The 21953-nt window shown below is 38.3% G+C and overlaps 3 protein-coding genes and 1 long non-coding RNA gene across 4 annotated transcripts; 2 read left to right on the top strand and 2 right to left on the bottom strand.

Moving 5' to 3' along the window:
• Window positions 1–47: 47 nt before the first annotated feature.
• Window positions 48–2370, bottom strand: LOC137579231 (pyruvate kinase PKM). The gene is made up of 2 exons (XM_068292936.1): window positions 1847–2370; window positions 48–1544 (listed from the first exon to the last, which is right to left on the bottom strand). Exons 1-2 carry the CDS (start codon window positions 2343–2345, stop codon window positions 82–84), a joined length of 1962 nt encoding a protein of 653 aa, XP_068149037.1. The 5' UTR covers window positions 2346–2370; the 3' UTR covers window positions 48–81.
• Window positions 2371–9871: 7501 nt separating this feature from the next.
• On the top strand, window positions 9872–10478 carry Cpr78E (Cuticular protein 78E). The gene is made up of 2 exons (XM_068293112.1): window positions 9872–9951; window positions 10065–10478. Exons 1-2 carry the CDS (start codon window positions 9940–9942, stop codon window positions 10464–10466), a joined length of 414 nt encoding a protein of 137 aa, XP_068149213.1. The 5' UTR covers window positions 9872–9939; the 3' UTR covers window positions 10467–10478.
• Window positions 10479–10809: 331 nt separating this feature from the next.
• On the bottom strand, window positions 10810–19827 carry LOC137579098 (ankyrin repeat and BTB/POZ domain-containing protein 2). The gene is given in 9 exon segments (XM_068292794.1): window positions 10810–11319; window positions 11393–11720; window positions 11787–12150; window positions 12767–13544; window positions 13616–15033; window positions 15100–15172; window positions 15174–15852; window positions 18881–19672; window positions 19739–19827. Coding segments are annotated over 9 exon segments (4749 nt in total). The 3' UTR covers window positions 10810–11091.
• Window positions 18411–20019, top strand: LOC137579099 (uncharacterized). The gene is made up of 2 exons (XR_011032781.1): window positions 18411–19164; window positions 19299–20019. It is a non-coding gene; the product is annotated as an uncharacterized lncRNA (long non-coding RNA).
• Window positions 20020–21953: the final 1934 nt, after the last annotated feature.

Below are 21953 nucleotides of genomic sequence, written 5' to 3' on the forward strand. Positions count from 1 at the left end.
GCTAAAATAGACAGGGACAGAGACAGAGAAACACGAACAAGAGTAAGTGAAATAGCCACATAGATCATATGTACATATGTATTAGTCGAAATCATTGTTATCAATCAATATTCCATTTGAATCATTTGGTGGAAACATCGATTTGCACATATGTTTGGGAAAATTGATTTTATCAAATTTATACATTAGATATTTTTCCGGAAATGTTGTGCCCGGTTCATAGTTATATACCAATAGGATTAAATCATTTTGTTTGACAATTTTACGATCAGCCAAATATGCCAGACCATAGATGGCCTTGCGAAATGTGTTCCGACGATGCGATATAAAATATGTTGTGCGAAACGATAGCATTGTGACATTGTGATGCAACGACACATAATCCTCAGCGGAACGCATTTGGCTAACAAATATGATGGGAGCAAATGGACGAAAATGGGCAATTTTCTGTACCATGCGCGTGGTCACGCCGCAGACAACAATGGCCACTGCTTCACATTCCACCGAAGCGGTGACTATCATCATGGCCAGACTATCGGCTCCGGTGTGCGAGTTATCACAGTATGGTTGCCTGCCCAGAGCCTTCGGTGTTATATGCTTAAAGAGGGACTCTTGCAACATGCTAAAATAGCAATCGTCTTGCGCTTGATAGCATTTAACTAGATACTTATCCGGATAATAGAATGTATAGTAATAATGGGAGGGATCTACACGAATTTTCTGCTCATTAATGTGTATGGCATCGAATATCATGGGCTTTTTGGTGGCATAAGCCAATTGCATAAAAATTTCGGCATTGGGACACAAATGCATTATATCCGGAACAAGTGACGGTTCGGCTAACTCGATTAGAAAACCATCATAACGTTTTATGGCCCAATTCATTTCACAATCACAGCCCTGAATCTCATTGAGCACGACACGGGCAAAGATTTTCAAGTAGTCACACTGTAAATCGCACATCACATGCTCCAGATCGTCGAGATATCGTACAGTTCCCGTCATATTTGAGATTACCACATTGATGCCCACTTCGCGGGCAAATGTAAGATCCTCCAGCTCTTCATAGGATACTCGAAATTTACTGCAACGTGCCGGAAACAAAACAGGCATATATGATCTTAGTAGGCCACCGCGTGCCACACAGCATTTGAGATGATCTCGTTCCCTGCTAAGGACCATTAATTGTATTTGCTCATCGATGAGTATAAAATCATATTGCTTAACATCGCACAATAGGAAACGAGCATTGACATATATCGTCGAAGCGGTCGATGCATTCGAGTACTCGCGATTCACTGTCAAAATAAGCGAGTCACCCTTCTTTAATTCCACGCCATTCGGATTATCCTTAAGGAGATCGGGACACAAATAGCCAGTATATTGAAAGCGTGGTGAAAGCTTCACACATATGGTGGATACCACCGGAAACCCATACTCTTTGGACACACTAATCTCGGCTTCCCGCAACTGCACAATCAGGGCTTGATTGTCCGCTTGAGTGCCAATGAACAGGTCCAACAGAAAGCAACGTACACCAGAATCTAAGGGAAAGGATATATAAAAATTGGAATAAGCTCTACTAAGACAAGTGCCGGATGAGCAGAAGAGCGAAACGGGCAGTAGTCCTGGGCGGAAACATTTTAATAAGAGAAAACTGAAAAGCAGTTAAGTCGATATACATAGTTTCTTTCATTGAAAAGAGGAAATCTCGATGCACATCGTCGGTTTGTAATACATTTAAGATGTCCTAACCTTACTATGATTGTAATTTAAGCTTTCGATCGGATAAACTTATATGTATATTAAATGGAACTAGAGTCGGTAATTGTGATATGATACCCACGTAAAAAGCTCTTCAAGTTGCGATCACATGGATAAATGGTGGACAATTCTACACACTTGTTATTCTCATTGGTATACGCATCATGGGTGGCGCTTATTATTTGAAAACCTTTAAAATAACTATGCCAATGATCCTCGTCAAAGGCTAATAGGGACAACTCTTCACTGAAATCTTCCTCCATGTAGTCTGCAGGCATGTCCTCGTCCATGTATCCGAGATCGAATTTGGATTCCAACCGCTGCAGATCCGTTTGACTCTTATCAATGCTGACATCGTCATCATGGCCAAGGAGGGCAAAGAATGTTTTTCTGCGCTGCATTGAGGCAAGCAATTCCTTGGCCCTTTGGACTTTATCCACATCAACGGCAATGACTTTTAATCGACTGCATATATTGGTTATAATTTTATCCAATGTCTCGGGATTTTGTCGCTCACTGTCGACTTTCTCAAGTTTCATATCTTCATCATGTTTATCCTGTGCTTCCTCAATTGTTGCCATTTCGTATATAAAACAGAAAAATTTTTTATCAAGTTTTAAGCTAAATGAGTTTAACTAATATATCGATATATATTATATATATAAATTACTGAAAATATCTCAATGATAGCCTGATCATTGTATATACATACATACATATATATATTGTAGATATTTTTCAGAAATTTTTTTGAGGTTGGGGGGATTTATGCATTCCAATTGTTTATAAGTCAAATGGTTTTATGGTTTCTTCTTTTGAAATTAACCCCAGCGATAAAAGAAAACCGCAACTCAACGGAGCAGGTAACTTCTCATCCTCTCACCCCCCACATCACATACCCCCCTCCACCCAACCTCCATCCTTTTGTTAGTTTTTTTTTTTCCTGTTCTTTTTGTTTATTTCCGTAATTTATTTGCCTATTTTGTGAGGGCGAATTGTTAAATTTAGCAACGCGCCAAGTGAAATGTTTACAATGTGAGAGAAAGTTAAATGGAAACGGGGAGCCGGAGCTGCCTAAAACTAAGCGTTTTCAAATATTCCAACTGAACCGACAAAAAAAAAAAACACAAAACTAAAGACGAAAACGAAAAGAAAAACATAAACATCAGGAATGTTTAGAGAATAAAACAAAAAAAGAAAAACCGTTCGTTTTCCAAGCGAACATTTCGATTTTCCTCCTATGTATGTTTCTCACTTTTTTTCTCCCCCTTTCAAATACCCTTTATTAAAGGGTACATAGATTATACATATATCTTTTCTTTCCCTTTAGGTTTCTAATGTTTATTTTACAGTTTGCATCTGTGAAATCATGTTAAATCTGTTCATTAAAAACATTATTCAAACTATTCGAAAATGTTTTCTTTTTACATTGTATTACGATTTTTAAAACTCTTTCAAATGCCCTTATGATAGTAATCAGAGATCAAGAGGTAGAAGATGGAAAAATATCTTAGGAATAATCAATTTTAAGTTTAGTTTATTTTAAACTATTTTCTATACTTCAAAGTGTTGCTTTGCAGAGATTCTTGATCTTGATGATAAGAATTTATCTTTAAGTTGGAAATTTTAGAAAATTTTAAGAGATCATAGGTATATATTTAATAATAAATGCAGCTATTTGCTTTAGTTTCAAATTCTTGATTCCATTCTTATACGATTTTATAGCAAACCTAAGGATATATCTGAAAATCAATCAATGAAAATTTCAAAATTTGTAGTAAAGTTTTTTTTCTCAAGCTTTCTATTTGACAGAATATCATCGAAATATTATAATTTAAAAAATATTAGCAAAACTAAAGGAACGTTAAGATAATTTGTATTGTTCTTTGAGAGATTTGATCACTTTATATAAATATATTGTCTTTGGGTGATCATTTTGATCAATACAAGGGCATGGCTACTTCGTCACTATGTGGTCTTATATGATGTAGTTCTCCTTTTCCTTTTTTTTTTTCATAGTTTTGTGTTTATTTTTTCTCTCGGATGACTGGGTGTGGCTATAGGCAATGTTTAGACTAAACAACGATCATCATAGAATTTCCTTTTTTTGCCTTAGAAACCATTTGAGAGTGCAATCCGCTTGAACTTTGACGTGAACTGCTGTTGCTGTTGCTGGTGGTGCAATTCATGCACCACACCTACCACTGCCGCCCTTTCTTCACCATTTTTCAACCTCCTACCCATTCTTTTTTCATATCCATCTCCATCTCCATCCTCATCCTCACATCTCACACTCTAATAAGCTATTTTTTCCGTTTTTAGAAACAATTTCTAAACGGGAAACCTTGCATTTGTATGTGTGTTCCTCTCTGTATAAAGATGTGTGTGTGTGTGTGTGTATTAGTGTGTGGGTGGGGAGCTGCCCATCTGCTCTGCTCTGCTCACATAAATTGCCGTACTCATTGGTATATGCTCCTACTCTCAACAACTATCCCCATCCCGTTCACACTTGACACCAGCCACCGTCTTGTCTCTCTATATAGAAAAGAAACAGAAAATACAAAAAAAATGAAAAACCAAACAAAAAATATGTTCATTTCATGAATAGAATTTTTCAAATGTCTTTGAGTTTTCAAAATTTTGGAGCGTAGGTGCAGTGCGTCGCGAAGCGTCAGCGTGTACGGAACATAATTTACAAAATACGGCGGAATATTAAAAACAAAAGAATGACAAAAAAATAACACACAAAAATCAACATACAAGAAAATTTAAAATCCCCTCATCAAAAACAAAAATAATACTACAGAAAAACAGTTTTTGGAAAAATCGGTACAAAAATGTAAAATGAAAAAAGAAATCAAATCAAAAGTATCCAAAGAAATTAAAGGGAAAACTAGTTTCCTTTTACTTTCGTTGTTTTTTTTTCTTGTGTTTAAAGTTGGTTTTTAACTTCCGATTCCGATCCACTTTCCATAATTAAAAGAGTTTACTTTATTTTCCAAATTTTTTTTTTAAATTTTTTTTCATCAAAAATTTTTTTTTTTTTTTTTTTGTTTGATTTGCGGAAGTGGGCGTTATCTTTCCAACTGTTGCCAAGTCGCCACCCACACACACACACACATATAGAGAGAGACACACTCACAACCATATGCTTTCCAATATTTCATTTCGAATTTTTCCTGTTTTTCATACATATTTCGACTATGGCTAAAAATATAGTTAAAAATCCAAAAATCCACTTGTGTCTGTTTTGGCTGTTTGTGCTGACTGCCTGCCTGTTTTTCATAATTTTCATTTTTATTTATTTATCGCATATAGTATATATATACACTGGACAAAAAAATCAATTTAATTGGAACATTTAGATCGACGACCTTGAAAAACTATTTGAAATTCGTTTAAAGTAGATTTTTAAACAAGAAATTCAAGTACATTAACTTTTCTGACTTTTTCAGCACTTGCAAATAGTTTTAAAAAAATGTTTGTTAGTCTGATTTTTGTTCAGTGTAGTTTTTATGGTTCTTTTGCGTTTCTGCTTGTTTCATTTGGCATGTCGTCATTTTTGTTTACTCCCCTTCTAGCCAGCACCACCAAGCACCGCTACCGACCACCACCACCCCCTCCCACACATAGTTTCTTGGCAATTTCTTTTTTGACATTTTCGCGGTCTTTGTCTTCAGTCAGGAGAAAAGCCAATGATACAAATCATAATTTAATAGGTCTCTTTTCTGCTAGCTTACAACTTCCTCGATCAGGTCATATCTATTCATCTGCTATATAGAATTCTATACCTATTCCAAATACATACATATGTATGTATATAGATGTTGAAATTTGTGTCATAGGAAGACAGCTGTGTGCATTGGCAGATGCCATCAACATTAACATCATGATCATAATCATCAGCATCATCAGCACGGGGGAAGTCCATAAAAACAAAAAGAAAAAAAAAAAAAAAAAAAAGTAAACGAAAACCAAACCAGCACAAAAATATAAAATTAAAACTATTTTTATAACGCATGTGTAATTTTTGTTTTTTTTTATGACCTCTCTCTCTCTCTCTCTGTCTGTCTTTGTCTGTCTCCTGATCTTGTGGCCATATATTTTGTACTCTTTGCTCTTGTTCAGTCTCGATCGGAGCAGATTGCAATAGGAAAAATGGGCAGCCTCCTCTTGGCACAGTTTTCCAGATACATCAGTCCATAAATCAATCGAAGCAAATTAAATTAATTCAATTCTCAAATGAGAAATCAAAGATGCCAACACCCAAAATACAACAAAAACAAAAGAAACAGAACACACACACACACACCCAAGCAACAACAATAACAATAACAACAAAATGTGGCATGTGTTTCCTATCCTAATCTTAAGATATACACACACACATATGTATATATCATTATGAAGATATATATATACATATACATATGTATAAATTCTAGTCGATTTGTCTTTTTCCGCTTACTGGCGTTTTATTTAACTAACGACAGGAAAGGGAAAAAGGCGTATTTACTATGAGTTTAATCAACAAATTCATCGCCAAATCTCTATAACTAAGTAAGTAGAAACCTATATATGTACATACATACTCCTATATATACTAAAGATCTTTCTCAAATGCTAATCAAAGACCAACAAATAAACGATGCATGCAAACTAATTTTATGCCACATTTAGACGCATTATCACAGAACATCCCCTACAATTATTTACCAAGATACAAACATACATACATATATATGTATGTTTGATTGAACCAACAACAACAACGACGAAAAAAAAGTAAAAACTTGAAAATGAAAAGAGCATGGGAATAGTTTTTTTTTTTTTTTTTTTTGTTTGTTTCAAATATCTATTAATATGAATCTAACATAAACATAACATTCGAATGTATCCCATAAATATAGACCTGAAAATGTTTGTTTACATTAGATGAAACAAAGAAGAAAAAGAAGTATAATTCAACTATTTCTAAACAAACTTAAGAGTAAGATTTTTAGTATACATAAGTATATACTATACATAAATCGATGTTTAGTATCAATAAATTTTCAATTTTCTAGAACATTTCCAAAAAACATTTTCATCTATGTATAGATACAGAGTCAAGAAAGTTGATCCCAATAAAAGATCTTTCACTTCGAGAGATGAAAACGGGGAATCGAATATAAAGAAATGATTCAAAATAGATTCGATTTTTTATTTCTAACTTTGTAAAGTGAGAATTTTGGTTTAGTCTCAAGTTCAAAATAGTTGAAAAAATCAGAGACTTCCAACATTAACTATAATTTTTTCCAAATTTGAAGCCTTTAACTTCTATAGTCCCATAGCCAAATCGACTTGACTTTTGATGTTGATCTGATTGAAAACGATTTCTTCTGCCTTAACATACCAGTTCACCTTATTAGCCATTGGAATTTGGTAAATTGTATCCCTAAAGTAAATATTGCTAAGAAATGGGCCAGCTTTAATGACCATTTACAAATCCTTTTGGTCCTACCCATTCTTTGACATTTCCTTACATATGTATGTATATGTTTGTATATACATAGGTAGACTGGCGACTGCTTTGGTGTGAAAAGATCTGATTTAGAAGTTTCACTAATCTATCTGAACTACTTAAGTACACATGGTAACCTTAAAAAGAAAACAAAGATAGTAAAAATACTTTCAATCCTACTAAACCTTAAAGGAAAAGTACCAAATTTCTTTTAGAGTCCTAATCAGATTCGATTTTCTAAAAATTAAATGATAACAAATAATTTGGAAGAAATGAAAATTACATATGACATTATAATTATTGTTTTAGCCATTTCGAATAAAAATAAACCATTTCAATATTTTGGCAAAACGAAAAATATTTCTAAATCATGTGATTCGACTAGCTACTTTTAAAGTTATTCGGTCAATTCATATATGTACATATGTATGTATGTATATTTGGTATACTTAAAATTTGTATAATTAATTATAAAACAAAACCACAAAAGGCTAAAAACAAAGGCGAATGCAATTAATATCAATAATTTCCGCTAATCAATAAACTCAACTGGGTTGGGGGAAAAAATGTTGCTTAATAACTTAATTATTTTTAGACTACATACAAAACATACATATGTACATACATACGTAGTTTAGTTGTCCAACTACAGACCGTCCGGTCTGTTCCATGAAAGAATTTCACAAATTACTTGCCCCAAAACCATGAAACCAAAAAAAAAAAAAACCAATTCAAAACCAAATGCAAATCGAAATCTAAACCATTCGTATATGAACTATGTACTATTTAGAGGATGGCAAAGAGGAAGCCAACCAACCAACCAATTCAATTCAATCCATTCCAATCCAATCCAATCCAAAATCGAAGGCATTTTCTAATGAAATGAAAATTAAATGTAAAATTTATTGTTGCATAAACAAAAAGCCAAGAAACCGAATCGAAGTCGTATTGGATCGTTGCGCATGTGGCACCTTTAAGTAGGTATCCATGTGCTTGGTCTGCTTCTTCCTCCCTATATAGAATGAATATGAAATATACATACATTATGGCCAGCAGCCTGGAGAATATTTAGAGCCAAAAATAACACACAAGAGGTGCCGGACGAGGGCGATGCCAAGAGAGTGAGCATCATATTGGTTTATATAGGTGAGGGTAAGGCGGGATGCGGTGGAGGTGGAGGTGGAGGAGGTGCAAATGGCGGTGGAGGGTGTGAGCATGTACAAAAGAATGAGGGTGTTTGGTTTTCGATTCTTTTTTCAATCTTTCTCGTTTTTGTATAGTTTCTTTTTCAGAAATTTTTTTTTTCCGGTTTTCAATTTTTTTTTCTCGTTCAGTTTTTTTTTCTTTTTCGTGTTCGTGTAAACAATTGCGAATGAGAAATCCAAATCTTCGCCATGTTCGAGAAAAATCGAATCTATATTGAGTAGGTATATGCATTGTTGAGTGCAGTCAAATGCCGAGAAACCAACCGCATCTTACATGGCGTTAAGCGTTAAGTAAACAAAATGCCTGGAATGCTGATTTCGATGCTTATGATGATGATGATGCTCCATCTCCCCCATGATACACTCGAAAAATGGAACAAAAATTGCATTCAAGTACGTGCTTCATATCACTTAGCCGCCCCTTTCTCACCAAACAAAAATTAGAATAGAATCTGCGTTCTTTGATACTGTTCTTAAAGAAAAATTTCTTCAAATAGTTCAAACTGGTTCAAATTATTATGTTGTTGGTTGAGCAATAGATTTTTCTATTTACTTTGATTTTGGGCAACTTCTATTAATCTTTTTTAAAATTTTCTGGCTTCTGCAAAGTAGGAGAAGAGTCATTGTGAAATTTCTCCAAGTGTGGATGAAAGCAAAAATCTACAGGGCTCGACTAACTTTAGAAATGTCGAAGTTTGTATACCCTTTTAAGTATTTGTGTCACTCTTACCTTATCTTTAGTACCAATATATATTGATATAGTCGTTCGATTTTAGTTCAGTTGGGTGACAGTCTTATAAGAAAAAAAAAACATGCTTGGCTTCAAATTATTTTTCTGATCGTTCGTTTCTATATGTTATAGCCGTGTGATCTTGATGAAATTGGGCACATTCATTAATACATGCATTAACTTTATGCATCTTTATTTTAAGAAAAATTGCTTGAAATTTAACTGATATTATGGATCAATAACATAATTTTTGACTGATTGTTGGCATTTATATTTTAATATCACTTACTTCGAGATTAAGAGATGCCCTAGCACACTCCTTATCAAAATCAATATACTCCTTTCTTATGCAAGAGTATAAAAACAATAAGAGTTTTAACCAGATGAGTTTCAATTTTGCTGGTTGTTGTTTTTTTAAATATATAATTTTGTTGTTTTTTTTTTTTGGGATGGCATAAATTAAAAGGCACAAATTACAGCTTGAAATTGGAAGCTGGAGCGTTCTTTAATTAATTCTTAGAACGAGTTTCAAGTAAATATGCAATTTCATATATGTCAATAACCGGCAAAGAGCCGGCAAAGTTTTGCATTTTTGTTTTGTTTTTTTTTTTTTTTTTGTATTATTATTTTGTTTTTATTTTATATATTGTGGTTTTGAGCCAATATGTATAAAAGGTCTGGCCAATGCAATCGAAACTCAAATCGAGTTCAGTTCCCAAACCAAGAACAACCTCAACATGATCAAAATTGTAAGTAACAGGCAAACAATTGGATTAACCTGCCAAAGGATTACTTCACTTAAAATTGTTTTTCATTTTCTCTCTCTCTCTCTCTCTCTCTCTCTTGTTTTTGGTAATTACAGCTTTTTGCTCTCTTTGTCATTTGCCTGATTGGCATTTGGGCTGCCCCCGTGGAGCATAGTTCAACCAGCACTCAGCCACCAATAGCCATATTGGAATCGCAGAACGAGAAACATGAGGATGGCTCCTATAACTTCTATTATCATGGTGAGGATGGCACCCATCGTCGCGAGGAGGCAGTCGTTCGCAATGCTGGCACCGATCATGAGTTCCTCGAAATAAGCGGTTCCTATTCATATTTCGATGAGAATGGCAAAGAGGTCACTGTCACCTATAAGGCCGATGATCATGGCTTTGTTCCCGAAGGTGGTGATATATTGCCCCAGATATCGGTGGCCGCCAAACAGGTCAGTGAGATAGTGCCTCAACCAGATTTGGATTATGATAAACCACCAAATGTTTAAACAAAAACAAACAATGGCAAACGATTAAATCAACTGATAAATGACTAAAAATTGATATGTCTTGAGATTGAAATTATTTTCGGGGCATTGGGAAGAAAAAAATATGGATGAGAATATGAAAAATTATAAAGTTTTCCTTGAATTTAGCGGTTCCTGTGGAAAACTTTTTCAAAGACTTTCGGAACTTGTAAATTTATTTTTACCACACTTGGATTATAAATTTTTTTAATAAGTTTATTTTTTTCTTTGTTTTAATGCAGACAAACAATTTCAACTACAAAATAATAGCTACAGGATATATATTTTATATATATGTATATATACGTTTTAGTCCTTGGGTTCGTATAAGTTAACAGTGCATTGAACAATAAAAAAAAAAAAAAAAATTAATTACAACTAAGTCTGTTTTAGAGGGTGAGATAAAGAGAGAGACAGAGAGGGGTTAGGAATAAAGGAGGGAATTTCGTGGTCAGGTAAGGGATACTAGGATAATTTTTTATCTTTTTTTTTTTTTTTTTTTTTTGGGATTATATATATGTATATAAGTATTATATAATACAAGCTCAAAGATTATAATTAAAACAATGCAATAAATATGAAACGAGTTTCTCTAGCGCTCTAACTATTATTTTTTCACGGGCGTGGCCGAAGGTGAACGATAGGAGTTGGCATTGGGTTTGCGGGTCTTGAGACGCGTCTGGAGGGTCTGCAATAGACCGGCAAGGACATCATGATTTGGTATCTTCTTGGCAAATAATAAACGCTTAACCGAATCATCATAGGTAAGAAGGGCAACCATATTCTGAAGTAGAAAACACTGGCAATACTCCAACAGATGATGGGCATTGTAGACCTAAACGAGAGAATAGACAAGGAGCATCGAATCAATTGAATACCAAATGAGAAATGAGAATGAAATGCTCTACCTTGGCATGTATATACATGGCCACCACATTGTCCACATCGACCATTTCGGAACACCGTGCCTCTGTGTAGCGCAAGAGTCCCTCCAATTGAAAGAAACTTGCGGCTGCCATCAGTTCGAGGACATCGCCATGGGTAACATCCAACGAACCGCATCCACCACTGTATAGATATTGCATTACCAATTGGAATATATGATAGCGTATATCATTGATCTGAACTGTTGGCGTTGAGTTGGCATCACTGAGTTTCGAACTCAGCATGCTCTGGAAACGTGGCGAGGCAGTGACCAAAACAATTTTATGGCCATAAAAGATTTTGCCCTCAACCCTGGTGTAATTAAAAACAGAAACAATTAATCACCATCAAAATTTCATTGGCTTCGTGGTCATTTACCTGAATGTCACATCACTTAGCTCGGGATTGTTCACAAATTTGGGATCAATGCGTGATCCCTGAACCGGCTGCAATTGTGGTTGCTCCTTCAGCGGCATCAGGGTCTCCCAGCCGAAGCAGGTGGCAAATATATCAGCCAATAGCAAGGTGGTGCCCTCATTTTTATTACGAAATATATTGAATAACAATGGCAGACATTCGCTAACAAATTGTGCACTATAATCATCGGGACAGACTTGCAGGAAATCCTGTAGCAATTGATCGATAACCGCATCCAATCTCAGTTCATGGGCAGCCGACAGAGCATGCATCCAGCAATGAAGGGTCCAGGGCACGCCCAGTTTGCGTAATTCAATTGTTATGTCTGCATTTTATTTCGAATCAAAAAATCATCAAATTAATTAAATACAAAATAAAAAAAAGAGGCTATAAATTTGCTTTTGAGAGAGTTAAGTAGGTAGTCAGGTACTTGGTTGGTTGGTTTATTAATGTGACTTTTGAGATTAAATACCGTTAAGTGCAAAATACCACATCAAACTGACAAATTGACAAAACAAAAAAACCAAACTGGTTATATTTAATCTCACTCATGGGAATTCATTCAAGAAAAGATCTTGGTAGGAACGATTGGAGAAAATGTAAGTAAAGGTATCTCTGAATTCGAGTCTCTTCTATGCCACTCAGTGTCTGGTTGTGTGTGTTTCAAGGAAAGAACTTGCAAAGATGATTACAAAAGGCTCTGTGATACATGCCAAAAATATATGAAATAACTATGAAAGTTGGCAAATACAACGAATAACTTGGCTAACAAGCTGGTCCTTTCGCAACAGAACCAGAAGTAGACACAGATGACTTCACCTTAAAGATTTACTAGATTGAATCTTGATCTACCCTCACTTCGGCTGTGTGGGGTGCCCTTTTTCATAGCTATATATGTACCATACCCACGATTAGGACCAGTTTTCGATCATTCAACTTACCCAAATGATTATTTTCAGCACTATGATACATGGCCTCCTGCAGTCTCTTAATTTGGGTCTTATTCAACAACGGCAAGAGATCCTCATTTGTGCCATTTGCATTTGATGAATTCGCAGCATTAATAGCAGCACCTCCAGCACCTCCGCCTCCGCCCCGAACACCACCCACATCGCCCTCGGCAAGCATTTCTTCGAGCGATAGAACATCCCGAGTGCCCGGTGAGACGGGATGTGCCAACATTTTGCGTAAGCACGAACGATGACCGTGGGCAGCAGCAACGGAGATAGCACAGAAGCAGCCCTTCTGGGCTGAACCGGCAAAGCACAGTGAATCCTTTTGCTGTGTGGATAGAAAACCATTGGCCCCATGGGCCAGCAGAAGGGCCACGATCTCCAAGTTGCCAGTGCCAGCGGCCAATTGTAAGGGAGTCAGGGTACACTTCTCTTCGCTGGAGCGAGCTCCACCCTCGACTTTGCCGCCACGTTCGAGGAGAATGCGCAGAGCCACATAATTGGCACGACTGGCGGCAAAACTTAAGGCTGTCCAGTGTTGGGTATCCGATTGAATGGCTGGATAGCCGGCACTGCCCGCAGCGGGAACTTCAATGTTTGGATCACAACCGGCGTCGAGTAGGGCATGGAGAGCGACTTCATCATTGCGAATGCTTGCAATCATCAGAGCAGTCAAACCGGCGCTGTTTTGTGTGTCATAACGAGTTGTGGGTGGCAGCAGCTGGGCAGCTTGGGCCAGCAACTCGGCACGGCCAGTCAGAAGGAGCTGAAAGCAATGAAATCAAAAAAAAAATGGTTAAAGAATAAATCCTAGACGGCTTCACTCTATGATCCCACCTTGAAAGCCACTCCGATGGTGGCACGACGACCCCATTCGGAGGTGTCTTCAGCAATGCTCATGCTGCTGTTGACAATGGGTGAGCTACTGCAGCTGCTGCTCGTGCCTGTGCCATTGGAGCCATTCGAACTGCTTGGCGTATTGAAGTGGGTCTTCTTGGTGGGCAGCTCTTCGTCGTGGGCCACCGGACGTATGGGACAATCGACACCGGGGAGTAAGAGACGTGCCGCCTGCATTACATCATCCTTGTCGATCATTAAGGCACTTCGGTGTTCCGCATGAGCCGAGGCCACACGCAACCATTCGGCAAGGGGAGGAAGGACCACATAGGCACGCTCATAGCACAATTCCTGAACATGCGAACCGGAATGGGAATTGGCTGGCCCATGGGAGGCAGGAGCCTGACCCGGAGTTGTACTCTGGGTGGCCATTATTTCCGTGTGCTCCAGCTGAGAGCAACGCATGAAATAGAAGAGAGCAGCCAGGGCTGATCCCGAGAGGGTGGCGGACAATTGGAACTCTTGCTGAGTGCGCAAAGCCTTCTCCTTAAGCTCTCGAATGCTGCCCACACAAGTGGCCAGCGAAGAGGCACTGGCCCAACGGGGCATAGTCAGCGCCCCGGAAGCCACACGTCCAGCATTTAGATGGGCAAATGGCTGCAGGAGACCCCAAATATCGCCAGAATTGGCTATGCTCTGATCCAGAGCCGTTGCTGTGCTGCCATTGCTGCACTGCAGCATAATCTCCTCGAGAAGATTCTCAATGCCAGCGCACAGATAGACGGCGGCATATTCATGAATGAATTTGCCGAGCCGAGCATCTGTCATCCAGCGATAGAAACGTCCCACGGACAGCTGGAGGCCGGCACGTGAGGATTTGCTCTGCTTGAGGGCACTTTCACCGGGCACAGCAAACATGGCGGCCGATCGGAGGCAGGCCTTTGTGCAGGAATCAGCCAAACTGGAGCAGAGAACCACTTTAAAGGCACCGGCAACTTCCTGCTTAGAGCAGAGTCCCAAGCCCGATGAGAAGCGTTGAATCTCTCGGGCAATCCTGACCAGCGCCCTCTGCAGAAGATAGCCCAGTCGCGAGATGACTTCCACAGCTATGTGCTCGGCCTGCTGCTTGCATCGACCATTGCGCAGGACCCGCATAATGCACTGTTGACTCCAAGGCGGATGCTGGAGCTCCACCAGACGATTGTGCGAGTCCACCCACACAAACTCATCGGCGCTGGTGCTGGTGATCACCGTTTCCAGGGATGAGTAACGGCCCAAACGTCTGGCTGGCTCTGAGCTTTCGGAGCCAGCACTTAGACTGCTGTAGGTACTGCTACTCGTCTGCGAACGCAGGGTTAACATGGCCAATTTGATGTCCTCCAGTCCAGTGCCTGTCCAGGGGGCCTTACCGCCTCCAGCTCCACCACCACCGCCGCCGCCACCAGCACCACCTACTCCACAGCCACCGCCAGCACTTTGCAGACCAATGCCACGATGTCGCCGCGATCGTGTACTCCGATTGGTCACACCGGCAGCCAAACGATCTTCGGGCAGGGGGACCCAATGTCATGCCCCCCGCCGGAGATGAGCTATGCCCACCCGTATCAGACATGCTGGCATGACCCGAACTGCGATTCTCGTCCGAGGAACTGTGACACTCCTGCACTCGGTGCAGTGCCCGAAATTGTTGGTCATGCTGATGCGTCCGTGAGGCAGTTGGCCCACTTGTCGTCCCTGCTGTTGGTATACCCAGAGTGGGTGGGCGAGCATGCCCAGGTGATGAATGACTCAAGCTGCCGCTTAATTGTGGTGGCTGAGATTTTACCGGTGTGCTCTGTACCGTTAGACGTGCTGGCCCAGCCACTGCCCGTTGGGGTATAACAGCTTTGGCCACCGCAGGAGTCATTTGCAGAGGAGTGCCAGCAATCAGACTTGGACTTGTCAGTAATGGTTTATTGTGTGGCGACCCAATCACACCAACACCCCCACTCAAACCCGTTCCCAATCCCTTGCTATTGCTATTGTTGTTGTTGTTATTGTTGCTAGGCTGTTGAGCCAATTCCTTAAAGACTCGTGGTGCTGGTGTGGCCATTGCCACTGCCAAGCCATGACCCGCAGCACCAACAGATAGATTCTGCGGCTGCTGCTGCAGTTGCTGGGGTGGCACTGGTGGCAACCCACTGATCTGACTGGGTAACTGTTGGGCTCCAAAGTTTGGTGGCAAATTCCCAGTGGGTCTGCAAAAGATTGAGAGAGAGAGAGAGAGAATGAGAGAATGATGGGTGACATTTTGGTTATAAATTTATAAAGTCATTGTTTTTAAGTACTCTCTTTAATACATTTAAAACTTGTACTTAACATTAAGCTACATTTTAAAATTAAAGACCTTTGAGATGCCTTCGAGGAGAGGCTTATAAAGTGTTTTTTTTCCTGCTGTCCGCCAAATAATTCAATGGAAATACAAACAAGAAACTAAAATTTATGAAAATTACTAAAATTTAACAACAAATAATAATACGTAAAAATCTATATGATGTTTCGTTAAACATTTTTCTTTACGTCATATTTCGTAAAAATTGCAAAAGTTTGTTAATTTTCTCGTTTATATTTCAGTAAATACAATCAACAATAGGTACTGAGTTTAAATTTTAATTATCAATATTTTGCAATTTAAATATATTTTCAAGTGCATTCGACTTTTGAAAGTCCATTGTAGCTGGCTCTAATTGGTTGCTACACCCAAAAGTATGCTTTGAAATAATCAATCGAGCTAATTTTAGGTTTGCCAATATGTAAATCAATACCCTTCCAGTTGCGGCTTCATTTTCGACCAATCGTTTTCATAACAACTACATATACGTTATAATAGTTATACAATCGAAAAACCTTTCAATTAAACATAAGTCTTATCAGTAACTTGAATATAAAATTTCATTCCCATGGCTCTTAAAGTGACGACCTGAAACCGATTGAAACAAACGATGACAACAACTGAACAATCTTTTAATACCCTCTTTAAGGGTATACAGCGGCAACATTATGACATTTGATCACATTTTGCATGTGTCCCAATTTTAGAGTGGTTAAGCCCATAAATTATGCAACTAATTAAAATTCAGTCGCGAAGAAGCTTCTGCTTCAAGTTAAAAGAACCAACAAAAGCAACTTCTAACGGGCGACGACAGACTGTCATATTACCGCTAATCTTTCACACACTCTTGACAATCTAGTTAGTGATAGAGAGACACAGATAAAGGGGCAGAGCCAAGGTATCAGCCTTGGCTTGATCTTGGTACCTTGGCGTTTTCGGCCAGTGGCACCTCATTAAAAGTTAGTCAAAAGTGATACGATCTTGAGAGGCTGTCACCAAATTGCTAGCTTTTACAGCGTGTCAGACAGGCGACAGTTTTGGTTAAGCACTTTTTGGGGACCAAGTTGCTTATTTCACTTACAAAGACTGAAAAAGAGATTTAAAAAAAGAAAATCCATCCTTTTGCTTTAGTGAGGCCTACATATATATTTGGCACATTTCAGAATTACAAAAATCATAGAAAAACTTACTAATATGATCGGACTTGTTTCACTTTTCTAAATTTCTTTCTTACTTAACGAATTGAAATTTCATAATTCTGATGATATAACTGTATATTAGAATTTAAGATTTCATGTTGTTTTTGCCTAAAACTGGGTTGATCATTGTCATTTATACATATCTCTAACATTTCATTCATATTCATTCTCACACAGTTCTTTATGACATCTTCATCATGATTATCATTTTCTAACTGGGTTTGGTCAAACAAAAAAAACATAAACAAATGGCATAAAACAAAAAAAAATACCCAACAACAACAACAGCAACAACAAACAAATATTCCAGACAGCTTGTGATTCTTTTTGATTTAATTATAAACCATAAACATTATTGTTGCGATATTAAACGTTGACCCATATTCCCAATAGCCATTGTCTTCAAGAAAAATAAGCAAACACAAAGCCAGAATTTCTATAAATTGACAATGGCCGCGTGCTAAATAAGACTTGGAAGTTTTGGCATTTGTTTTGGGAACATTTTGAAATATTTGAAGTTCAGTTCACACAATGCTCCCGTTTTCAGTGGCTACCTTGATGGGGCTTTAGTTCTGCGAACACTGACCTTTTGCAGATTTGAAGACTATTTTATAATCCAAAACAAAATTAGCATAATAAATAGGTATTATTGGATGGAGGCATGTGAATTACTTCATTTTCGAAAGATATTTAAAGCCAGTCTGACTAATCTTCTAAACATGGTCCTCAGGGATCGTGTTCTTCTTGTTAGTGCTAAATCGGTCTTAGATATCGAACATTTTCCTAGTCTTCCAATTGCTTCAACCCAATCATTAAACATACAAAAGTAATCGAAACGTTTAAGAAGCCTTCGTATATTACCATATATGGTTTTGATTGACTTCTTTGATCCCAAATAGTAGGGGAGGAAGTTCTGTCTGAACTTTCAAAAAGGGTATTTCGGTTTATCTATTGGTTTTCTTGGGTTATCAACTGATATGTATATTCTTATGATTTCTTTTATATTGATAGATTCAGATGGATAGATTTAATCATTCGTGATGCCATAAATATTGGTTTTCGAAAGATATATTGTTGTGTTTGTTATATATAGAAGTTAAAGCATCCCAGTTAACTTTGCAATCAGTTAGAAAGATCATCCCAGTTGGCCTCGCCGGTTTGAGTTTGACGAGATTTGGTGAGATTTATATTGGATTGGCTTAGTTCTAACTGAGAGATCAAGCAAACAACAGTCCCTGAGAACAAAAATTTGAAAAAAAAAACTGAAAATGGTTTGGTACAAGACTAAATTAATTGTACCACTTGTTTACATAGGGTAACAAGTAACATTTTTAACCACTGACAAAAAAAAAAGTATCTTTTTAAAAGTGAAAAACGTACAAAATTAAAAATTCAAACATAACAACAAGAAGAGGAAAAGACTTTAATTGGAATTCAATTCAAAATTGAAAATCAAAGAGAAAGAAAGTTCTTCTCTTTCATAAATCCTTTCCACATTTTTCTTAGCTCTGGCGGGGAACTTGCATTTCATTTTTTATATCTTAAGCTGAAGCCCTTTCCTTGGCTATGTCTCGACTTTGGCTTTCACAATAGAATTGCAGATGCAGAAAATTGCTGAGAGAGAAATGGCAAATCATTTGGAAATATTTTCACTATGTGGCATGGCTTGCCTTCGTTTTGGGTATGGATACAAACCGTCGTCTGCATGCGGCACGTCGCCACTCCTGAACATAGCTCCAGTCGCATGAATCTGTCTCAGCATCGTGGCCAGGGTCGTCGCTGTTGTCATTTGCTTCTTCAACGTGATTGTCGTCGTCATCATCATCTCCATCATCATCATCATCATCGTCGTCGTCATCGTCATTAACATTAGCACCAGCTCCAGCAGCAGCAGCAGCTTGGGCAGAATCAAATTTCGTTGGACTGACAACGGCCAGAGTTGGCTTTGCCACCGTTTCCACTAGAGCACTGGCTCGCCGGTAATTGCCTTCAATTTTGATATTAATTACACCATTCTGCACGCTCTCAATGTAGGGCGGCAGTTCATCAGCAACAGCAGCAGAGGCAGCATCCACCACCAACAACTGATGATCGTTTCCCACCTGCTCCCCAGCCAGATCCAACGTCGCTTTGATGTGCCTACTTTCAACTGGATCGACTGGATCTTGGACCTTTAGTTTCTGGGACATCTCTTGCAAGAGTTGAGAGTGCAAATCTTTTGGTGAAGGCTGCTGCAGTGGTTGCTGACGGTTTATAGAGTCACCAAAATAGATGACCACCTTATGATTGGGTTTCGTGGACTCCTCCAAGTCGGGCAACTCTTCAATCGGTGTGGGCGATGGTGTTTGTGTGGGGCGTGGCCGCACTGACAATTGCTGACACATTTCACTATTCCTCAGCGATTGTGGTTGAAAGTTCTTCAACGAAATGCCCCGGCGTCGTAATATGAAATTATCATTGAGCATTCTACCAAAAAGGGAACTTGGTGTGCCATGGACAGAAACAGGCGCCTTATTTGTGGATTGTAGACCGATTGTTGTCGTTGTTGTTGATGCTGGGGGCATTTTCTTTTTGGTGCTGCTCAGCTTATAGGCTCTCAGCTCACGACATAAACTGCAGGAGCAATCTTTGGTGCAGTACATAATGAAGGGATGATATGATGTTTCAACTTAATATTCTAAGTATTATTTTCTATTTTGTTTTCACGTAATTTTAATTTTTTTAATTTTTTTGAGGATTCTTAGTTGCATTTAAGCTTTGGTTTCATTTCACTTTTCAAGCTTTTCACTCACACAAAATAAAAAAATAATTGTAATAATTATGCAAATTATAAATTTTCATTGCTGTCGCACATTTTTTTCGCTTTTTTTTGGTTTTTTTTTTTTCTAAAGGGGGAAGGTGAGGTGGTTGGGTGGCCGGCAGATTGGTTGTTGTTCAACCATCCGTAACTGCTTCATGAAGAATTGTTGCCGAATCGTATAGACAGACGAATAATAACAATAATAATACCGCTCGCTCTCGCCCATCAAGCTCGACTGAAGTTTACCAACTGACATGGCCAACAGTCTGGTAGTCGGCAGTCGGCAGTCGACAGTCGGCGGATTCAAAGTCAGAGCCAGAGTCAGCTGCCGTTGAGTTTGAGCTCTGCCACGGCTAACGTCGCCGTCGCCGTCGCTGTCGCTGTCGAGTCATTGTCTACGCGCCATGCGATATCTTTTCTGTTTTTCCTCATTTTCACAGAGCCTAAGGTTTTGGGTGCCCCATCATCATCATCGTCATCATCATCGTCATGATCATCTAGTGCTGGATGCCACCTTGCACATCAGGTCTTTGGCTTGGGCTTGGGTAATTTTTCTATTTTCTGTCTGTTACTACTCAGCTGCTGCTGCTGCTGCGTGTGACCAAAACAATGGAACAACAACAACAACAACTGTAACAAACTGAGGTTGAAACTTACATACATATCTATGTATGTATGTATGCATGTAAGTACTTACATACCGCCTTCGGGGGCAGCAGCAGGCATTGTCAGTGTTAGGAGCAATATGTACCTACATATCTGGAATATATTTTTGTGATTTTGTGTAAAGTCACTTTCAACTGAAACAGTGATGCTCTCTCCCCCCTCCCCACAGCACTCAATGATGCGTCACCCATTGAAACTTTTCGAATCTTTGTGGTAGAAGCCTTACTTAACCTTTTCGTGTGGGTTATCAGTCAATGTGTTGAGGGTTTCTCAAGCCTATTAAAGAAGAGTCACACTTTAGTTCTTTCTTTTTTACCTTACCTTAAATTTGGAAACGATATTTATGATCTTAAAAAATGACAAAATCAATACAATTGCCCCTAAAAGTGCACTTCGTTTTTTACACTTTTCTTTTAATAGCCAATAATTTTCCATCTTGTTTTCGGTACTTCAATATAAGTAGTTAATAATTTGAATTTTATTTCTCTATAATTCTCGATTTCTCAATTCTCAATTCAATTCAGCTCTGAAGTTGTCTTTCTTGAAGTTTCTAACTAGAAGTTTCTTCCAGATACTATTTTTTTTTAAGATTCACTTCGTGACCCATAAATTTCCAAAGATGGAGGAAAAAAACACAGACAGAAATAAGAAGAACTGATAGTAAGAGTAACTAAGCAAGATATTTAATGTGTTAAACTACTTATGACAAATCTTTCTGATTGATTGATGTCTCAGCTGATCCCGTTTAGATAAAACGTATGTACATATATGTACTATAATAAATCTTTTGCGTAAATCGCTCATCTCTAATCGAAGACATTTGTTTGGAAATTTAATTATTTTCTGTATAGCACTTAGACTACAACAGGTGTTTGAGAGTGAGAGAGAGAGAGAGAGAGAGAAGGAGAGGGTCTGAACTAAACCTCTTGCACTCACTTACTCACTCAGTCAGTCAGTCAGTCACTCACACTGAAGGTTATACAACATCTTGACACTTATCAGATCGTTTTGCTAGCTTCCTTCCGAGGCCCAGAACCAAGATCGACAACGTCGACATGCCAATGTGTGTGTGTGTGTGTGTGTGTTCTGAGCATGCTTAGGTTTTTAAGATCTATCTACAAGATACATTTCATGTGTAGAGCAAATAAATTGTTAAGCGTAACCTGCTTCTAATGATTTATAAGAGAGCTTGAATATATGTATCCGCACATGTGTGTGTGTGTGTGTGTGTCGGTGTGTTGTTATAACGGTTTCTTGAGGTTAACTTTTTGTTTTCCCATTGTAGCATTATTTTTTTATTTC

Source organism: Drosophila tropicalis, unplaced genomic scaffold, assembly GCF_018151085.1.
Source record: "Drosophila tropicalis isolate 14030-0801.00 unplaced genomic scaffold, ASM1815108v1 contig_694, whole genome shotgun sequence".
Taxonomy (NCBI): Eukaryota; Metazoa; Arthropoda; class Insecta; order Diptera; family Drosophilidae; genus Drosophila; species Drosophila tropicalis.

Excerpts from the sequence above, each read along its gene's own strand:
- LOC137579231 (XM_068292936.1), bottom strand. The coding sequence starts at position 2,345 with ATGGCAACAATTGAGGAAGCACAGGATAAACATGATGAAGATATGAAA. Across the intron at positions 1,545-1,846 it reads CAACTTGAAGAGCTTTTTAC|ATTCTGGTGTACGTTGCTTT; the intron begins GTGGGTATCATA and ends CCTTTCCCTTAG.